This window comes from Mobula birostris, chromosome 18, assembly GCF_030028105.1.
Source record: "Mobula birostris isolate sMobBir1 chromosome 18, sMobBir1.hap1, whole genome shotgun sequence".
NCBI classification, from domain to species: domain Eukaryota; kingdom Metazoa; phylum Chordata; class Chondrichthyes; order Myliobatiformes; family Myliobatidae; genus Mobula; species Mobula birostris.
In genome coordinates, this window is record NC_092387.1 from 2325697 (window position 1) to 2344277 (window position 18581).

At 45.6% G+C, this 18581-nt stretch overlaps 1 protein-coding gene across 3 annotated transcripts in view; it reads left to right on the forward strand.

Annotated features, from left to right (window-relative positions):
• Positions 1 to 18581, forward strand: part of apba2b (amyloid beta (A4) precursor protein-binding, family A, member 2b) — a 167282-nt gene that overhangs the window by 23405 nt on the left and 125296 nt on the right. For all 3 annotated transcript variants that reach the window (XR_011889584.1, XM_072281920.1, XM_072281921.1), the window contains exon 2: positions 4827 to 5711. Coding sequence is in view for 2 of the 3 variants with exons in the window: in XM_072281920.1 (XP_072138021.1) it covers positions 4893 to 5711 (819 nt within the window). In the remaining variant the exon portion in view is untranslated. The remainder of the gene's footprint in view (positions 1 to 4826; positions 5712 to 18581) is intronic.

Here is an 18581-nt window from a genome sequence, read left to right on the forward strand (position 1 = left end):
TCTGAAAGAGGTAGCTCAAGAGATTGTGGAGTTTTTAGTAATGATCTTTCAAGAATCACTAGATTCTGGCATGGTCCCAGCAGCCTGGAATATTGCAAACGTCACTCCACTCTTTAAGAAAGGAGGGAAGCAGAAGAAAGGAAACTATAGACCAGTTAGTCAGACTTAAGTGTTTGGGAAGATGTTGGATTCGATTATTAAGGATGAAGTTTCGGGGTACTTGGAGGCACATGACAAAATAGGCTGCAATCAGCATAGTTTCCTTGATGGGAAATCTTGCCTGACAGATCTGTTGGAACTCTTTGAAGAAATAACAAGCAGGATAGAGAAAGGAGAGTCACTGGAGGTTCCTTACTTGGATTTTTAAAAAGGTGTCAGACATGAGGCTGCTTAACAAGCTACTAGCCCATGGTACTACAGGAAAGATACTAGCATAGATAAGCCAGTGGCTGACTGGCAGGCAGCAAAGACTGAATAACGGGAACCTTTTCTGGTTGGCTGCTGTTGTCTAGTGGTGTCTAACACCACAGGGGTTGGTGTTAGGACTGCTTTTCTCACGTTATATGTCAATGATTTGGATGACAGAATTAATGGCTTCGTGGCCAAGTTTGCAGATGATACAAAGACAAGTGGAGCAGCAGGTAGCATTGACGAAGCAGAGGCTCTGCCAAAGGATTTGGGATTAGGAGAATAGGCAAAGAAATGGCAGATGGAATGCAGTGTAGAGAAGCGTATGATCATGCACTTTGGTAGAAGGAATAAAAGCATAGACTATTTTCTAAAAGGGCAGAAAATTCAAAAATCCAAGGTGCAAAGGGTCCTCGGTGTCCTCGTGTAGTATTCCCTAAAGGTTAACTTGCAGGTTGAGTCACTGGTGAGGAAGGTAAGTGCAGTTCATTCTGAGAGGACTAGAACACAAAAGCAAGGATGTAATGCTGAGGCTTTCTGAATATTTCTAAGACTGCATGGAGTATTGTGAGCAGTTTTAGGCTCCTTATCTAAGAAAACATGCGTTGATATTGGAGAAGATTTACAAGAATGATCTCAGAAATGAAAGAGTTAAAATAACTGGAACATCTGATGACTTTAGGCCTGTTCTCACTAGAGTTTAGAAGAATGAGGGGGTGGGGGGGGGAATCGCATTGAAACCTCTCGAATATTGAAGTTCTTAGGTAGAGTGGATATGGAGAGGATGTTTCCTATGGTGGGGGAAGTCGAAACCAGAGGGCATAGTCTCATTATAGAGGTATCTCCATTTAGAACCGAGATAATGAGAAATGCGGGTGCTGAATCTGTGAAATTCACTTGGCTTTTGGAGGCCAATTCATTGGGTATATTTCACAAGGAAGGTGATAGGTTCTTGGTTAGTCAGTGCGTCAAAGGTTATGGCAAGAAGGCAGGAGAATGGGGTGAAAGGGTTAATGAATCAGCCATAATGGAATGGTGGAGAAGACTCGATGGGCCAAATGGTCTAATTCTGCTCCTATGTTTGTGGTCTTATGGCCTCCATTGACCATCGCCTCTGTCTTCTGTGGCTAAGCCAATTCTGAATCTGTACAGTCAAGTCACTGTGGATCCCAGACATCTTAACCACCTGGATGAACCTTCCACGAGGACTTTGTTCAATGGCTTACTAAGATCATTGATAACTTTGTCACCTTCTCAGAAAACTCAATCAAGTGTGTAAGACGTGACTGCCTGCACAAAGCAATGTTGATTGCCCCTAATAGTCCATGCTTTTCCAGATCTTCACAAATTCTATCCTTGGGAATCCTCACCAGCAAATTCCCTAGCACTGATGTGAGACTTATTGGTCTGTAGTTTCCAGGATTATTCCTATTTCCCCTCTGTCTGCACAGGAGCGCGAGCCAAAGTTCAACCAATTATAAGAGCTGTTCTTCCGACCTGCTAAGTCAAAGGCCTCCCTGGACCTCTGGCTTTGTTTGGCTGCTGATAGCTGTGTCCTGGTCTGTGAGCTCTGTTTCTAGACTTGCTTAGCTTTGCACTCCCCCTCCCAATCTCCACTCCACCTGTGCTGGCCACCACACCAGCTGCTGTCTTTTCCATACACCCAGTTCTGTGCGCGACGTTGTCCACCTGCTCTGTGTAATGAGGCTGATTTCTGTGGTAGAGAGAAAATCATGGATGTGGGCAGTATGAAATTTAATCAAAGATGGTCACAGTACTCAGCTGACTGCAGTTGATGATTGGACTACCTGCTCTGTCCATCAGTCATCGAGTGTTACAATGAAACTCAAGTGGAGGCTGGTGATGAGATCCTCACAGCTGCTCATCATGAGAGCGAGGGCCATAAATTATTTATCAGGCTTCTATTTGGGCCTGCCTGCAGTTTGGTGCTGAATCTATATTTTAGCCTCAGATTGGGGGTGGGGAGACTTGATGCGCGTGTGTGTGTGTGTGTGACTGTGTATGCGTTTGAATTGACTATATTTCTTACATCCTTCACATATAGGAAGAGTAAAAATCTTTACGTTATGTCTCCTTCTAAATGTGCAATCATAGTAATTTATAATAAATAGAACAGTCAATGTAACACTCAAATCAGTGTAAGTTCACCAGTCTGGTGGCCTGTTGGAAGAAGCTGTCCTGGAGCCTGCTGGTCCTGGCTTTTATGCTGTGGTACCATTTCCTGGATGGTAGCAGCTGGAATAGATTGTGGTTGGGGTGACTCAGGTCCCCGGTGATCCTACACCTGTCTTTGTAAATGTTCTGAATCATGGAAAGTTCACTACAGATGTGCTGGACTGTCCGCACCACTCTCTGCAGAGTCCTGCAATTAAGGGAGGTACAGTTCCCACACCAGGCAGTGATGCAGCCAGTCAGGATGCTCTCAATTGTTCCCCTGTAGAAAGTTCTTAGGATTTGGGAGCCCACACCAAAATTCCTCAACCATCTGAGGTGAAAGAGACACTGTTGTGCCTTTATCATCACACAGCTGGTGTGTACAGACCACACGAGGTCCTCGGTGATGCGGATGCTGAGGAACTTAAAGCTGTTTACCCTCTCAACCCCAGATCCATTGATGTCAATAGGGGTTAGCCCGTCTCCATTCCTCCTGTAATCCACAACCAGCTCCTTTGTTTTTGTGACATTGAGGGAGAGGTTGTTTTCTTGATACCACTGCGTCAGAGAGATGACTTCGTCCCTGTAGGCCACCTCGTTATTGTTTGTGTGTATGTATGTGAATGTGTATGTTGATAAGGCTGCTATATCTCCTGGTGAGCTGAGACACAACAGTGAGGCTACAGTGAAGTGTCCAACCCTTACTCTGACCACAGTTAGAGAGCATCCACAGTGTGGAGATTAAACTCAAGCTGGAAATGGTGGTGCTGTGTTCCTCAGTACAGTTTCATGCTGTGCCTTGGCTCAGGAGTCTATGATAGACAGATCAAAGCCATGGTTGTTTCCATAGCGACCAGCCAGCTGGTGTAGTCATTATTTAAGGCTGCAAGTATTGTACAGAATTTTCGCCTCAGCCCTCATCAAAGAATGTTCCCTTTCACCCAACTTTAAATATATGTAGGTTAATCCAGTGGGCTGAAGGAATTGCACTGTCCATGGTGCGGTGTGTCACACTGGAAAACACTGGGGGACACGAGGGTGCTGGAGGGGTACTGGTGGACATTGGGGAACGTGAGGCGCACTGGGAACTAAGGGGGAATGCTGGTTGGGGGGCCAGTGGGAATGCTGGGGAAACACTGAGGGAATGCTAGGGGAACACGGGAATACTTGGGAGGGGGTGCTGGGAATACTGAAGTAATGCAGGGGCACTAGGAACACTGGGGGAATGCTGGGGAACACTGGGAATATGGTGGGGTGCTGGGGAAACCGGGGACAATGGGGGGGTGCTGGGGAATGCTGGGGGGGAGGACACTGGGGCAATGGTGGGGGACACTAGTGGGAATGCAGGAAGGGGTACTGGGAACACTAAAGCAATGGTGGGGGACACTGGGACCAATGGGGGATGCTGAGAATTACTGGAGCACACTAGGAACGCTGGTGAATACTGAGGGACACTGGGGGAATGCTGTGGGGGCCTGCGAACACTGGGGGATGCTGGGAGATGTGGGGGGGCTGCGAACACTGGGAGATGCTGGACAGGGGCACTGGGAACACTGGGAGATGTGGGGGGGCTGCAATAACTGGGGGATGCTGGGAGATGGGGGGGCTGTGAACACGGGGGATGGGTTGGGAACACTGGGGGATTCTGGAAGGGGGCACAGGGGACGCTGGGGGATGCTGAGGGAGGGACGATCAGGAAGCTTCTCTAGAGTCTCTGCACCATGATAACATGACACCTTGTGGAGAGGATGTTGATGGGTGGGAGGCAGGGGTTCAAAGGGTTGGGGGGCTTGGTGGAGAAGAGAATCAGTAGGTGGGGACAGATCAGCTGGTGTGGATGGGGAGGGAGTTAATGGGTGTGGGAGGGCTTCAGCAGGTGGGCAATTTTGGCAGCTGTGGGGAGATCATTGGGTTGGGAAGGTGTAAGTGTGTTGGGAGGGGGTCCGAGTGTTGGACACGGGGTGTCAGGCTGCAGTGCAGTATATTCTGTGCTATGGGACCTGGATTGTGGTTAAAGTTTCCTGGCCCCATTGCCAGGAGAGTGTGTCTGCAGCATAATGAGCAACCTTGCTGCGGTGAGGGTCTTTGTGAAACGTGCCTGTCCCTGGGCCTCTGGCTGTGTATGGAGATTGCTCTGGGCACCTGGACTCTGCTTTGCTACTAGGAAGAGCTTCCCTGCATGTTCTGGTAAATGCAGCGCTTGTGTCCCTCTGTTAAAGGCTGCCATGTTTTATCTGTGACAGGTTGCCTCTCAGAAGCAGGCCTGGAATGTGAGGATCCACTAACTGCTGGTGGCTGGTGAATGCACAATGGCAAGCGGCTGCGTGGAGCCGGGCTCCAATGTCTGCTCTGACCCTCTGTGTCGGCCGCACGAGTTGAAGCACCTGACGGCCGAGGAATGGCAGCAGGATGGCAAGGGGGCCTGTCCCAATGCCATGGATGCAGATCTCCTAGGCGATGGTGACGGTGACTCAAGCTCCGAATATGTGAACAACATGCCAGAGGAGGAGGACTATGAGGAGGGAGTGCCGGAGGAGGAGGGGGTGACCTATTACATCAGGTACTGTCCAGAGGAGGACAGTTACCTGGATGACATTGGATGCACAGAAGAGAGCTGCGAGTCTCACACTATCGTGGATGAGCACGAAGACAGCCCACCAACTGTGGAGTCTTGCACAGAATCTGATGTCTGCCAAGCTGTGACGGAGGGGCCTGAAGAACGTGTTGGTGTGCAAAGACGAGAGGACCCTGCAGAAACCCGACCAGAAGCAAGCAGCGAAGGAACCCCGTGGCGTTACTGCCCGTCACAGTCCAGCATTCAGTCCCAGTACCACCACAAATCAGAAGCAGAGCCAGAGGACGTGGAGGAGGACATCGACCAGATTGTAGCTGAAATTAAAATGAGCATGAGTACAAGCAGTTTAACCAGTGGCAGCGAGCAGAGCCCAGGGGAGAGGGCTCCCACTAGTAAGTCAGACACAGACATTCGCAGCTCACATGTGAAGGAAGAGGGGTGGCCACGTCTGTGCCTGACCTCACCCTCTGAGGGGAACGATGAGGAGGCTCCCTTCAGTGGGAAACCTGAAGCGAGGGCCTCAGATCCATGGAAACAGCGAAGCTCTGGACAGGTAGGAATTGGCCCCTCAATATCTCTGCTCGTCTGCCCCCCTCCACTCCTGAACCAACTTGTGCTGTGATGTCTTTGCTTTTCACCTGACCTTTTTTGGTCGGTTTTTAGCTTCAGTTGTGGAGGGACTGATCCAATACTTGGATCTACAGCTGGCTACCAGAGTAAGTGGCATTGGAACAGGAGTGGGAATAGAAGCAGGGAGCAGTGGATGTAGCATTGGCCTTCCCTATTCCATTGGTCAGTGGGACAATAGAGGTGGTGTACATTTAGGAAGAGATTAAACTGGGAGTCATCAACACTGACTGCTGATGGTTTGCAGATGCAACAGACTATCAGTAAGACAAATGGAATGTTGTCCTTCATGGTTAGAGGGATTGTATTTAAGAGCAGTGTGGTTTTGCTTCAACTGTAAGGGTACTGGTGAACCACACCTGGAGTATTGCATGCAGTTCTGGTTGTCTTCATTGAGGAAAGATATACTGATGTAGAGGAGGTTCACCAGATTGATTCTGGAGATCAGGGGTTTCTCCTATGAGGTGAGATTGTCACCTTCGACTATACTCACTGGAATTCAGAATAATGAGAGGATATTTTATAGAGACATGAAATTAAGAAAGGGGTAGACGAGCACCCAGGTTGGTGTGGTCTCTCATTGATTCTGTGGATTTATTGAATAGGACCCAAAGGGCTATGGGTAACCCAGGTAATTTCTAAAGTAAGTACATGTTCGGCACAGCATTGTGGGCCGAAGGGCCTGTATTCTGCTGTAGGTTTTCTATGTCTATGTTTTCTATGAAATCAATCTCTACATTGTATATATGTACTTCGATAATAAATTTACTTTGCACTTTGATAAGATAGAGGCAAGAAAGTTCTTCCTACTAGTAAGTAAGAGTCGAACTAGGGAATGTAGCCTTAAGGTTCAGGGTGACTAGATTTAGGATACAGATGAGGAGAGGCTGCTTTTCCCAGAGAGTAGTCAGTTTGTGGAGTTCTCTCCCCTGGGAAGCAGTAGAGACTGTCTCAGTAAATATATTTAAAACACATCAAAGTTGCTGGTGAACGCAGCAGGCCAGGCAGCATCTGTAGGAAGAGGTACAGTCGACGTTTTAGGCCGAGACCCTTCGTCAGGACTAACTGAAGGAAGAGTGAGTAAGGGATTTGAAAGTTGGAGAGGGAGGGGGAGATCCAAAACGATAGGAGAAGACAGGAGGGGGAGGGATGGAGCCAAGAGCTGGACAGGTGATAGGCAAAGGGGATACGAGAGGATCATGGGACAGGAGGTCTGGGAAGAAAGACAAGTGGGGGGGAACCCAGAGGATGGGCAAGGGGTATAGTCAGAGGGACAGAGGGAGAAAAAGGAAAGTGAGAGAAAGAATGTGTGTATAAAAATAAGTAACAGATGGGATACAAGGGGGAGGTGGGGCATTAGCGGAAGTTAGAATCTGCAGAATTCCTGTTTGCGTATTTAAAACACAGTTAGATAAATATTTGTATTGTCAGCGAATCAAGGGTTATGGGAAAAAGGCAGGTAGGTGGAGCTGTGTCCACAGCTAGGTCAGCCAGGATCTTATTGAACAGGTTTGATAGCCGACTTCCTGCACCTTTTCTTCTTTTTAAAGGATATTTTTCCAAAAGAACCAAAAATAGTACAGCATTTAAAGACTGGAAGTATTCAAATAACCAAAAACGTTTAAGTTAAAACAGTTGAAAGAAAATGTTGATTAACCAGTAAATGCAAGTTCTGTGATACCTGCCTCTGTCCCTTGGAGCTATTTGTTCTGCATGGAAATAACTCAGTTGGCAAACCTATGCCAGGTCTAACCTGTTGGCCAGTATCTGGTGCACCCAGCATAGCTGCTGGGAAGTTACAGGACGTTGGTGATCCACAGGATCTGAGAGGACTCTGACACTGGGCCACTGTCAGAATGGAGCAGGTAAGACCTCTCTTCCGACTTTCTCAGGCTTTCAGATTTAAAATCTTGTATTCTTTTCGAAAACAATATACACTTTGTTGAAAGGGAGCTTTACATATCTCTAATGTGTGCTGACCCTGTGCAATGACAGTATAGACAGTGCTGACCCTGTCAATGGGACGGTATAGTTTGTAATGATAGTATAGACTCTGCTGACCCTGTTGATGGGATGGAATAGACTGTAATGATGGTATAAAGTGTGCTGCCCCTGTCAATGGGACAGTATAGACTGTACTGACGGTATGGACTGTGCTGGCCCTGTGGGACGGTATGGATAGTAATGACAGTATAGACTTTCCTGACCCTGTCCATGGGTCTGTATAGACTGTAATGATGGTATAGACTGTGCTGACCCTGTCAATGAGACGGTATAGATTGTAATGATTGTATAGACTTTGCTGACTCTGTCGATGGAATGGTGTAAATAGTAATGACCGTATAGAATATACTGCCCTGTCAATGGGATGGTATAGACTGTAATGACAGTATAGACAGTGCTGAATCTGTCGATGGGACAGTATAGACTGTATGATGGTATAGATTGTGCTGACCCTGTCGATGGAATGGTACAGACTGTAATTACGGTATAAACTGTGCTGACCCTGTCGACGGGACGGTGTAGACTGTGATAACCCTGTCGATGGGCTGTAGAGACAATGCTGACCCTGTCAATAGGATGGTATAGACAGTAATAATGGTATAGACTGTGCTGACACTGTCAATGGGACGGTATAGACTGTAATGTCAGTATAGACAGTGCTGAATCTGTCGATGGGACTGTGTGGACTGTAATGATGGTATAAACTGTACTGGTCCTGTCAATCTGACGGTATAAACGGTGCTGACCCTGTCAATGGGACAGTAAAGACTTTCCTGACCCTGTCGATGAGACGGTATAGATTGTAATGATGGTATTGACTGTGCTGGTCCTGACAATAGGACTGTATAGACTGTAATGATGGTATGGACAGTGCTGACCATCTCGATGGGACAGTGTAGACTATAATCACAGTATAGATAGTGCTGACCCTGTCGATGGGTCAATATAGACTGTAATGATGGTATGGACTGTGCTGACCCTGTTGATGGAACGGTATAGATTGTAATGATTGTACAGACTTTGCTGACCCTGTCAGGATAGTTTGGATAGTAATGACAGTATCGACTTTGCTGACCCAGTTGATGGGACGGTGTGGATAGCGTTGACAGTATAGACAGTGCTGACTTTGTTGATGGGACGGTGTTGACTGTAATGATGGTATAATCTGTGCTGACCCTGTCGACGGGACTATATAGACGGTAATGACTCTGTCAAATGGACAGTATAGATGGTAATGACGGTATAGATAGTGTTGATCTTGTCTATTAGACAGTATAGATTGTAATGACGGTATAGACTGTGCTGACCCTGTCAGTGGTACAGAATAGACTGTAATGACCCTGTCGATGGGACGGTATGGATAGTAACGACAATATAGACTTTGCTGACTCTGTCAATGGACCAGTGTGGATAGTAATGACAGTATAGACTGTAATGACCCTGTCGATGGGACGGTATGGATAGTAATGACTGTATAGACTGTAATGACGGTATAGATTGTGCGGACTGTCACGTACCTCGTGATGGGTTAAAGAACCAGCAGAAACGGAAAACACTTTGGAGTCTGGTATTGCTATTAACTAATTGTATTTATTAGTAACTACGCAATACAGTAATATAAGTGCAGATATATGAAACAGATTAGCAATGATATATTGCTAAATAAAAAGAGAAAATAAGCTTCTTCAAGTCTAGGGGTAAATGGATACAGTGTTACAGTGATGAGTAAAGTTCAGTTCAGTTCAGTTCGTGGTATTGAGTTGAGTAGTGATGGAGAGAGAGAGGTGTTGTTGTTCTTCAGGTGAGCTGAGGCCGTTGATCTTCCCTGAAACTTCCAAGTTAGCCTGACATGACCAACTTAAGAGCACCATCTTCAAGTGATAGTCTACCAATCCAAGCGAGGGTTCGACACACTGGTAGACTCCACAAGGTCACTCTTTCACGCACTAATAATCACAGATCGATACCTCGTAATCAATCCACAGTCCCACACTTGTGGGCACCTGAACAGGATAGTGGTAACTTCACAACATGCTTATGCGTCTCCGTGTCCTGTGAAACAAGCAATTATGCTGATTTAAATACTGTTGTGCTGAACACCAGCTGTCCATCAAGTAGCTCCTCCCTTCTCTCTCTGTAGGAACTCAGAAGCTGCCAGTGTCCTTGCAGAAGTGTAAACATGCTGCAGAGAAACTATAACACCATCTCCAAGCAGTCTTCGCCTCTCTCTTTCAATAACAAAGTGTCTATGTTGGATATATATATATATATATCCAACATAGACACTTATCTCTCTCTCTCTCTCTCTGTCTCTCTCTCTCTCTCTTAAAAGCACAGTTCATAGGGATAATTCAGGATCCTGTCGATAGGATGGTATAAACTGTAATGACGGTATGGACTCTGCTGCCCCGTCAATGGGACGGTATAGACTGTAATGATGGTATGGACTGTGCTGACCATGTCGATGGGATTGTACAGACTGTAATCACAGTATAGATGGTACTGACCCTGTAAATGGGTCAGTGTAGACTGTAATGACGTTATGGACTGTGCTGGCCCAGTCGATGGAACAGTATATACAGTGCTGACCCGGTCGATGGGTCAGTATAGATGGTAATGTGGTCTAGACTGCGCTGATCCTGTCGATGACTGTGCTGCCCGTCAGTGGGATAGAATAGACTGTAATGACCCTGTCAATGGGACTGTATAGACTGTAATGACAGTATGGACTGTGCTGACCATGTCGATAGGATGGTGTAGTCTGTAATGACGATATAAACTGTGCTGGCCTTGTCAATATGACGGTATAAAATGTGCTGACCCTGTCGATATGATGGGATGGATAGTAACAATAGTATAGACTGTGCTGACCACGTCGATGGGATGGTGTAGTCTGTAATGACGATATAAACTGTGCTGACCCTGTCGATGGGACGGTATAGATTGTAATGATGGTTTAGACTGATGTGACCATGTCGATGGGATGTTATAGACTGTAATGACAGTATGAACTGTGCTGACCCTGTCAGTGGGATAGTATGGATATTAATGACAGTATAGACTTTACTGACCTTGTCAATGTGACAGTATAAACTGTAATGATGCTATATATTTTGCTGACCCTGTCGATGGGATGGTGTGGATAGCGATGACAGTATAGACAGTGCTGACTCTGTCGATGGGACGGCATTGCTGGTTAGAGAGGAGATTAACGCAATAGAAAGGAAGAACATTAGCCGGGAGGATGTGGAATCGATATGGGTAGAGCTGCATAACACTAAGGGGCAGAAAACGCTGGTGGGAGTTGTGTACAGGCCACCTAATAGTAGTAGTGAGGTTGGGGATGGCATTAAACAGGAAATTAGAAATACGTGCAGTTATAATGGGTGACTTCATTCTACATATAGATTGGGTGAACCAAACTGGTAAGGGTGCTGAGGAAGAGGATTTCTTGGAATGTATGCGGGATGGTTTTCTGAATCCACATGTCGAGGAACCAACTAGAGAGCAGGCCATTCTAGACTGGGTATTGAGCAATGAGGAATCTTGTCGTGCGAGGCCCCTTGGGTAAGAGTGACCATAATTTGGTGGAATTCTTCACTAAGATGGAGAGTGATATAGTTAATTCAGAAACAAAGGTTCTGAACTTAAAGAAGGGTAACTTTGAAGGTATGAGACATGAATTAGCTAAGATAAACTGGCAAATGATACTTAAAGGGTTGACGGTGGATATGCAATTGCAAGCATTTAAAGATCGCATGAATGAACTACAACAATTGTTCATCCCAGTTTGGCAAAAGAATAAACCAGGGAAGGTAGTGCACCTGTGGCTGACAAGGGAAATTAGGGATAGTATCAATTCCAAAGAAGAAACATACAAATTAGCCGGAAAAAGCGGCTCACCTGAGGACTTGGAGAAACTCGGAGTCCAGCAGAGGAGGACAAAGGGCTTAATTAGGAAAGGGAAAAAAGATTATCAGAGAAAGCTGGCAGAGAACATAAAAACTGACTGTAAAAGCATTTATAGATATGTGAAAAGAAAAAGATTGGTTAAGACAAATATAGGTCACTTACAGTCAGAAACAGGTGAACTGATCATGAGGAACAAGGACATGGCAGACCAATTGAATAACTACCTTGGTTCTGTCTTCACTAAGGAGGACATAAATAATCTTCCAGAAATAGTAGGGGACTGAGGGTTTAGTGAGATGGAGGAACTGAGGGAAATACATGTTAGTAGGGAAGTGGTGTTAGGTAAATTGAAGGGATTAAAGGCAGATAAATCCCCAGGGCCAGATGGTCTGCATCCCAGAGTGCTTAAGGAAGTAGCCCAAGAAATAGTGGATGCATTAGTGATAATTTTTCAAAACTCTTTAGATTCTGGATTAGTTCCTGAGGATCAGAAGGTGGCTAATGTAACCTTGCTTTTTAAAAAAGGAGTGAGAGAGAAACCGGGGAATTATAGACCAGTAAGCCTGATATTGGTGGTAGGGAAACTGCTAGAGTCAGTTATCAAAAATGTGACAACAACACATTTGAAAAGCCGTGAAATCATTGGACAAAGTCAGCATGGATTTGTGAAAGGAAAATCATGTCTGACGAATCTCATAGAATTTTTTGAGGATGTAACTAGTAGAGTGGATAGGGGAAGGGAGAACCAGTGGATGTGGTATATTTGGATTTTCAAAAGGCTTTTGAAAAGGTCCCACACAGGAGATTAGTGTGCAAACTTAAAGCACACAGTATTGGGGGTAAGGTATTGATGTGGATGGAGAATTGGTTAGCAGACAGGAAGCAAAGAGTGGGAATAAATGGGACCTTTTCAAAATGGCAGGCAGTGACTAGTGGGGTACCGCAAGGCTCAGTGCTGGGACCCCAGTTGTTTACAATATATATTAATGGCTTAGACGAGGGAATTAAATGCAGCATCTCCAAGTTTGCGGATGACACGAAACTGGGCAGCAGTGTTAGCTGTGAGGAGGATGCTAAGAGGATGCAGGGTGACTTGGATAGGTTAGGTGAGTGGGCAAATTCATGGCAGATGCAATTTAATGTGGATAAATGTGAGGTTCAAAGAAGGTTCACCAGATTGATTCCTGGGATGGCAGGACTTTCATATGATGAAAGACTGGATCGACTAGGCTTATACTCTCTGGAATTTAGAAGATTGAGGGGGGATCTGATTGAAACGTATACAATTCTAAGGAGATTGGACAGGCTAGATGCAGAAAGATTGTTCCCGATGTTGGGGAAGTCCAGAACGAGGGGTCACAGTTTGAGGATAAAGGGGAAGCCTTTTAGGACTGAGATGAGGAAAAACTTCTTCACACAGAGAGTGGTGGATCTGTGGAATTCTCTGCCACAGGAAACAGTTGAGGCCAGTTCATTGGCTATATTTAAGAGGGAGTTAGATATGGCCCTTGTGGCTACGGGGATCAGGGGGTATGGAGGGAAGACTGGTGCAGGGTTCTGAGTTGGATGATCAGCCATGATCATAATAAGTGGTGGTGTAGGCTCGAAGGGCCGAATGGCCTACTCCTGCACCTATTCTCTATGTTTCTATGTATCAACTTTGCTGATCCATCAATGGGACGGTGTGGATAGCGATGACAGTATAGACAGTGCTGACCCTGTCGATGGGACGGTATTGACTGTAATGATGGTATAATCTGTGCTGACCCTGTCGATGGGACGGTATAGACTGTAATGACAACATAGACTGTGCTGACCCTATTGATGGGATGGTATAGATTGTAATGAACCTGTCGATGGGATGGTGTAGACTGTAATGCTGGTACAAACTGTGCTGGACCTGTCAATGGGACAGTATAGACATTAATGACAGTATAGACTGTGCTGATCCTTTCAATGCGAGGGCATAGACTGTAATGATGCTATAAACTGTGCTGACCCTGTCGATGGGATGGTATAGACTGTAATGACGGAACAGGCTGTGCTGACCCTGTCGATGGGACAGTATAGACTGTAATTATGGTGTACATTGTGCTGGCCATGTCGGTGGGCGATATAGACTGTAATTACAGTATAGATTGTGCTGACCCTGTCGACGGGACGGTACAGACTGTGACAACCCTATCAATGGGACAGTATAGATTGTAATGACGGTATAGACTGTGCTGACCCTGTCGATGGGTCAGTATAGACTGTAATGATGGTCTAGACTGCACTGACCCTGTCGATGAAGTGGTATGGACTGTGCTGACCCTGTTGATAGTACAGATTAGACTATAATGTCCCTGTCAATGGGACAGTATAGACTGTACTGACGGTGTGGACTGTGCTGACCCTGTCAGTGGGATAGTATCAATAGTAATGACAGTATAGACTTTGCTGACCCTGTCGATAGGACAGTTTTTATTATAATGACAGTATAGAAAGAGCTGATCATGTCGATGGGATGGTATAGACTGTAATGATGGTATAAACTCTGCTGACCCTGTCGATGTGACAGTATAAACTGTAATGATGGTACAGATTGTGCTGATCCTGTCAATGGGATGGTATGGATAGTAATGACAGTATAGACTGTGCTGAACCTTTCAGTAGGAGGGTATAGACTGTAATGATGCTATAAACTGTGCTGACTGTGTCAATGGCATGGTATAGACTGTGCTGACCCTGTCGATGGGACAGTATAGACTGTAAGGACGGTATAGACAGTGCTGACCCTGTCGATGGGACAGTATAGATTGTAATGATGGGTTAAACTGTGCTGACCCTGTCGATGGGACGCTATAAATTGTACTGGTAGGTTAAACAGTAATAACCGTGTCGATGGGATGGTATAGACTGTAATGATGGTATGGACTGTGCTGACCTTGTCAGTGAGATAGTATGGATAATAATAACGGTATAGACAGTGCTGACCCTGTCGATGGGACAGTATAGACCATGTTGATCCTGTCTATGGGACAGTAATGATGGTATAGAGTGTGCTGATCCTGTTGATGGGACAGTATAAATAGTGCTGACCCTGTCAATGGGATGGGATGGACTGTAGTGACCCTGTGGATGGGACGGTATAGACTGTAATGACCCTGTCGATGGAACTGTATAGACTGTAATGGCCCTGTCGATGGGGCAGTATGGACTGTAATGACCCTGTCGATGGAACTGTGTAGACTGTAATGACCCTGTCGATGGGATGGTATGAACTGTGATGACCCTGTTGATGGGACGGTATGGATAGTAATGACAGTATAGACTGTGCTGACCCTGTTGATGGGACAGAATAGACTGTAATGACGGCATAGACTGTGCTGACCCTGTCGGTGGGACAGTATAGATTGTAATGAACCTGTCGATGGGATGGTGTAGACCAGGGATCCCCAATTAGTTTTCCACAAGGGCCAAATTATGTCAAGCATACCAAGCCAAGGGCCAAAACTTCCAGGGTTTTTTTTCATTGCCCCAGTAAGCTGTTTTATGGGCAGATGTTGTTGTTGCTGCTATTACCATTATTATTATTAGTAGTAGTGGTAGTAATAATTTAGGCCTGGGTTTCTCAAAGCTTGTGTTGTGTGTCACACAAGAAAAAGAAATGCACTCTTGAAGCAAAATAGTCCAAAACCAACCATTGTGACTCTAGCTATCACAACTGTCAGCTGTCACATTGAGAACTCATCTGGGACTTAAAATACACACACACACACACACACACACACACACACACACACACACACACACACACACACACACACACACACACACACACTCTCTCTCTCTGTAGACATGGTAGTCTTCACCACTTCTCTTCCACACAAAGAGTTTTAGTAGTACTGCCTTTTCCACTGTTTTTGTTCTCTCATTTAATCTATTTGTTCTTTTTAATTAAGCAATGTACCATTTGAAGTATGAAGAGTAGCTATAAATGAAATTATCAATATTATTGTTGTTGTAATATTATTATACTACAATAAGATTGACAAATGGACAAAAATGAATTGATCACACACCAATCAGTGAGAGAAGTGACAGCGACGGGATGAGGCAATCCTTCTGATGTCGGGCCTGTATTCTGTTGTGGCAATCCTGAGGCACTGGTCAAGATGTGCATTGGAGAGTCTGTTTCTGTCCTGATTCTCGATAGAGTTCATTGAAGAAAACGATAACTCACATATGCACGTGGAGGGGAACAGTGTGAGTAGGAGCATTGCAATAGCTCTCGTGTTTTTGAATTGAGCTTGAGGGACCACGTTGATCCAAAAGTCACTCACCCCAACATCCTTGTGTTGTGCTTTAAGCAAAACAAATGTTCCCATTTCCAAGACCTCCATCTGAAGAGTTGCCTCATGTATGGAAGGCACTAGCATTTTGGCCTCTGCAGTCCGCTGGCCGTCAGCTGAAACGGAGAATGGCTGTCTCAGGAAGAGGAGGATATCACCGGAGAGTTTAGGGGAGCTTTCAAATCATTCCCTGAAGTTTTCTGCCAGGCTCGTCATGATATCCTTCATCACTGGATCCTCCCGCATTTTGTTCTTCTCACAATGCTCCCGCAGACATGGAAAGTGCAACTTTCTCCCGTGAATGTCTCTCTCCAAAAGGTTCAGCTTTTACCGGAAAGCTTCAATCGCCTCGTACATGTCCGCAACAGTGTGGTTGTTGCCTTGTAATTGCAGATTAAGTTTCCCAGTGGCCACACATTTTAATTCCACATCCCATTCCCATTCTGATATGTCTGTCCACGGCCTCCTCTACTGTAAAGATGAAGCCACACTCAGGTTGGAGGAGCAGCACCTTATATTCCGTCCGGGTAGCCTCCAACCTGATGGCATGAGCGTTGACTTCTCTAACTTCCGCTAATGCCCCACCTCCCCTTCGTACCCCATCCGTTATTTATTTATATATACACATTCTTTCTCTCTCTCTCCTTTTCCTCCCTCCTTTTCCTCCCTCTGTCCCTCTGACTATACCCCTTGCCCATCCTCTGGATTTTTCCCCCCTCTCCCTTTTCTTTCTCCCTGGGCCTCCTGTCCCATGATCCTCTCATATCCCTTTTGCCAATCACCTGTCCAGTGCTTGGCTCCATCCCCTCCCCTCCTGTCTTCTCCTATCATTTTGGATCTCCCCCTCCCCCTCCCACTTTCAAATCTCTTACTAGCTCTTCCTTCAGTTAGTCCTGACGAAGGGTCTCAGCCCGAAACGTTGACTGTACCTCTTCCTAGGGATGCTGCCTGGCCTGCTGCGTTCACCAGCAACTCTGACGTGTGTTGCTTCAATTTCCAGCATCTGCAGAATTCCTCGGGCTTATGTGCCATCACCTTGTTGTCACTTAAAAATGTTTTAAATCCTTGGGCTTTTTGGCTCTTGCAGGCTGGATAAAAACGACAGTTTCACCTTTAAATGGCCTCCATTTCTCTATTACATTCTTCCCATAAAACAAATTGTCCCAATCCACTCCTTCTAAATCCTTTCACATCTCCTTAAAGTTAGCCTTTCTCCAATCAAAATCATCAACCCTGGGTCCAGACCTATCCTTCTCCGTAATTATATTGAAACTAATAGCATTGTGATCACTGGACCCGAAGTGCTCCCCAACACAAACCTCGTCACCTGACCTATCTCATTCCCTAATAGGAGATCCAACACTGCCTCTTCTCTAGTTGGTACCTCTATGTATTGCTGCAAAAAACTATCCTGCACACATTTTACAAACTCCAAACCATCCAGCCCTTTTACAGAATGGGCTTTGCAGTCTATGTGTGGAAAATTAAAATCTCCCACAGTCACAACCTTGTGCTTACTACAAATATCTGCTATCTCCTTACAAATTTGCTCCTCCAATTCTCGCTCCCCATTTGGTGGTCTATAATACGCCCCCATAAGTGTTACTACACCTTTCCCATTCCTCAATTCCACCCAAATAACCTCTCTAGATGAGCCCTCTAATCTATCCTGCCGGAGCACCGCTGTAATATTTTCTCTGACAAGCGATGCAAAACCTCCCCCTCTTGTTCCTCCGATTCTATCACACCTGAAGCAATTAAATCCAGGAATATTTAGTTGCCAATCACACCCCTCCTGCAACCATGTTTCACTAATAGCTACCACATCATACTTTCAGGTTTCAATCCATGCTTTAAGCTCATCCACCTTTCTTATAGTGCTCCTAGCATTAAAATAAATGCTTTTAAGAAATTTTCCACCTCTTACTCTCTGTTTATCACTAACTATTTTCTTTTTCTTCCTTCTCCCCGGCATCTATTCCTACACTCTGGTTCCCCTCCCCCCTTGTATCTAGTTTAAATCCACCGGAGCCTCTCTAGCAAACCTACCTGCAAGAATATTTGTCCCCCTCCAGTTCAGATGTAAACTGTCCCACCTTCCCTGGAAAACTGCCCAATTATCTATAAATCTGAAGCCCTCCCTCCAGCACCATGTCTTCTGCCACGTGTTGATCTGCACTACCTTACTATTTCTAAACCTGCCTGCACGTGGCACTGGTAGCAATCCTGAGATCGTGCCCCATTCAACTGCCGAAGAAATGAATGACTTCCACACACTTCTCTCTTTTAAACACACTCTTGCTGCCTCACGGTCCGACTTACACACGCTTGCGCAGTCGTGCCCTGTTCAACTGCCGAAGAAAGCTGCCAGAGGAAGGCTAACTTTAAGGAGATGCAAAAGGATTTAGAAGGAGTGGATTGGGACAAATTGTTTTATGGGACGAATGTAATAGAGAAATGGAGGTCATTTAAAGGTGAACTTTTGAGGGTACACAATCTTTATGTTCTTGTTAGGTTGAAAGGAAAGGTTGAAAGTTTGAGAGAGC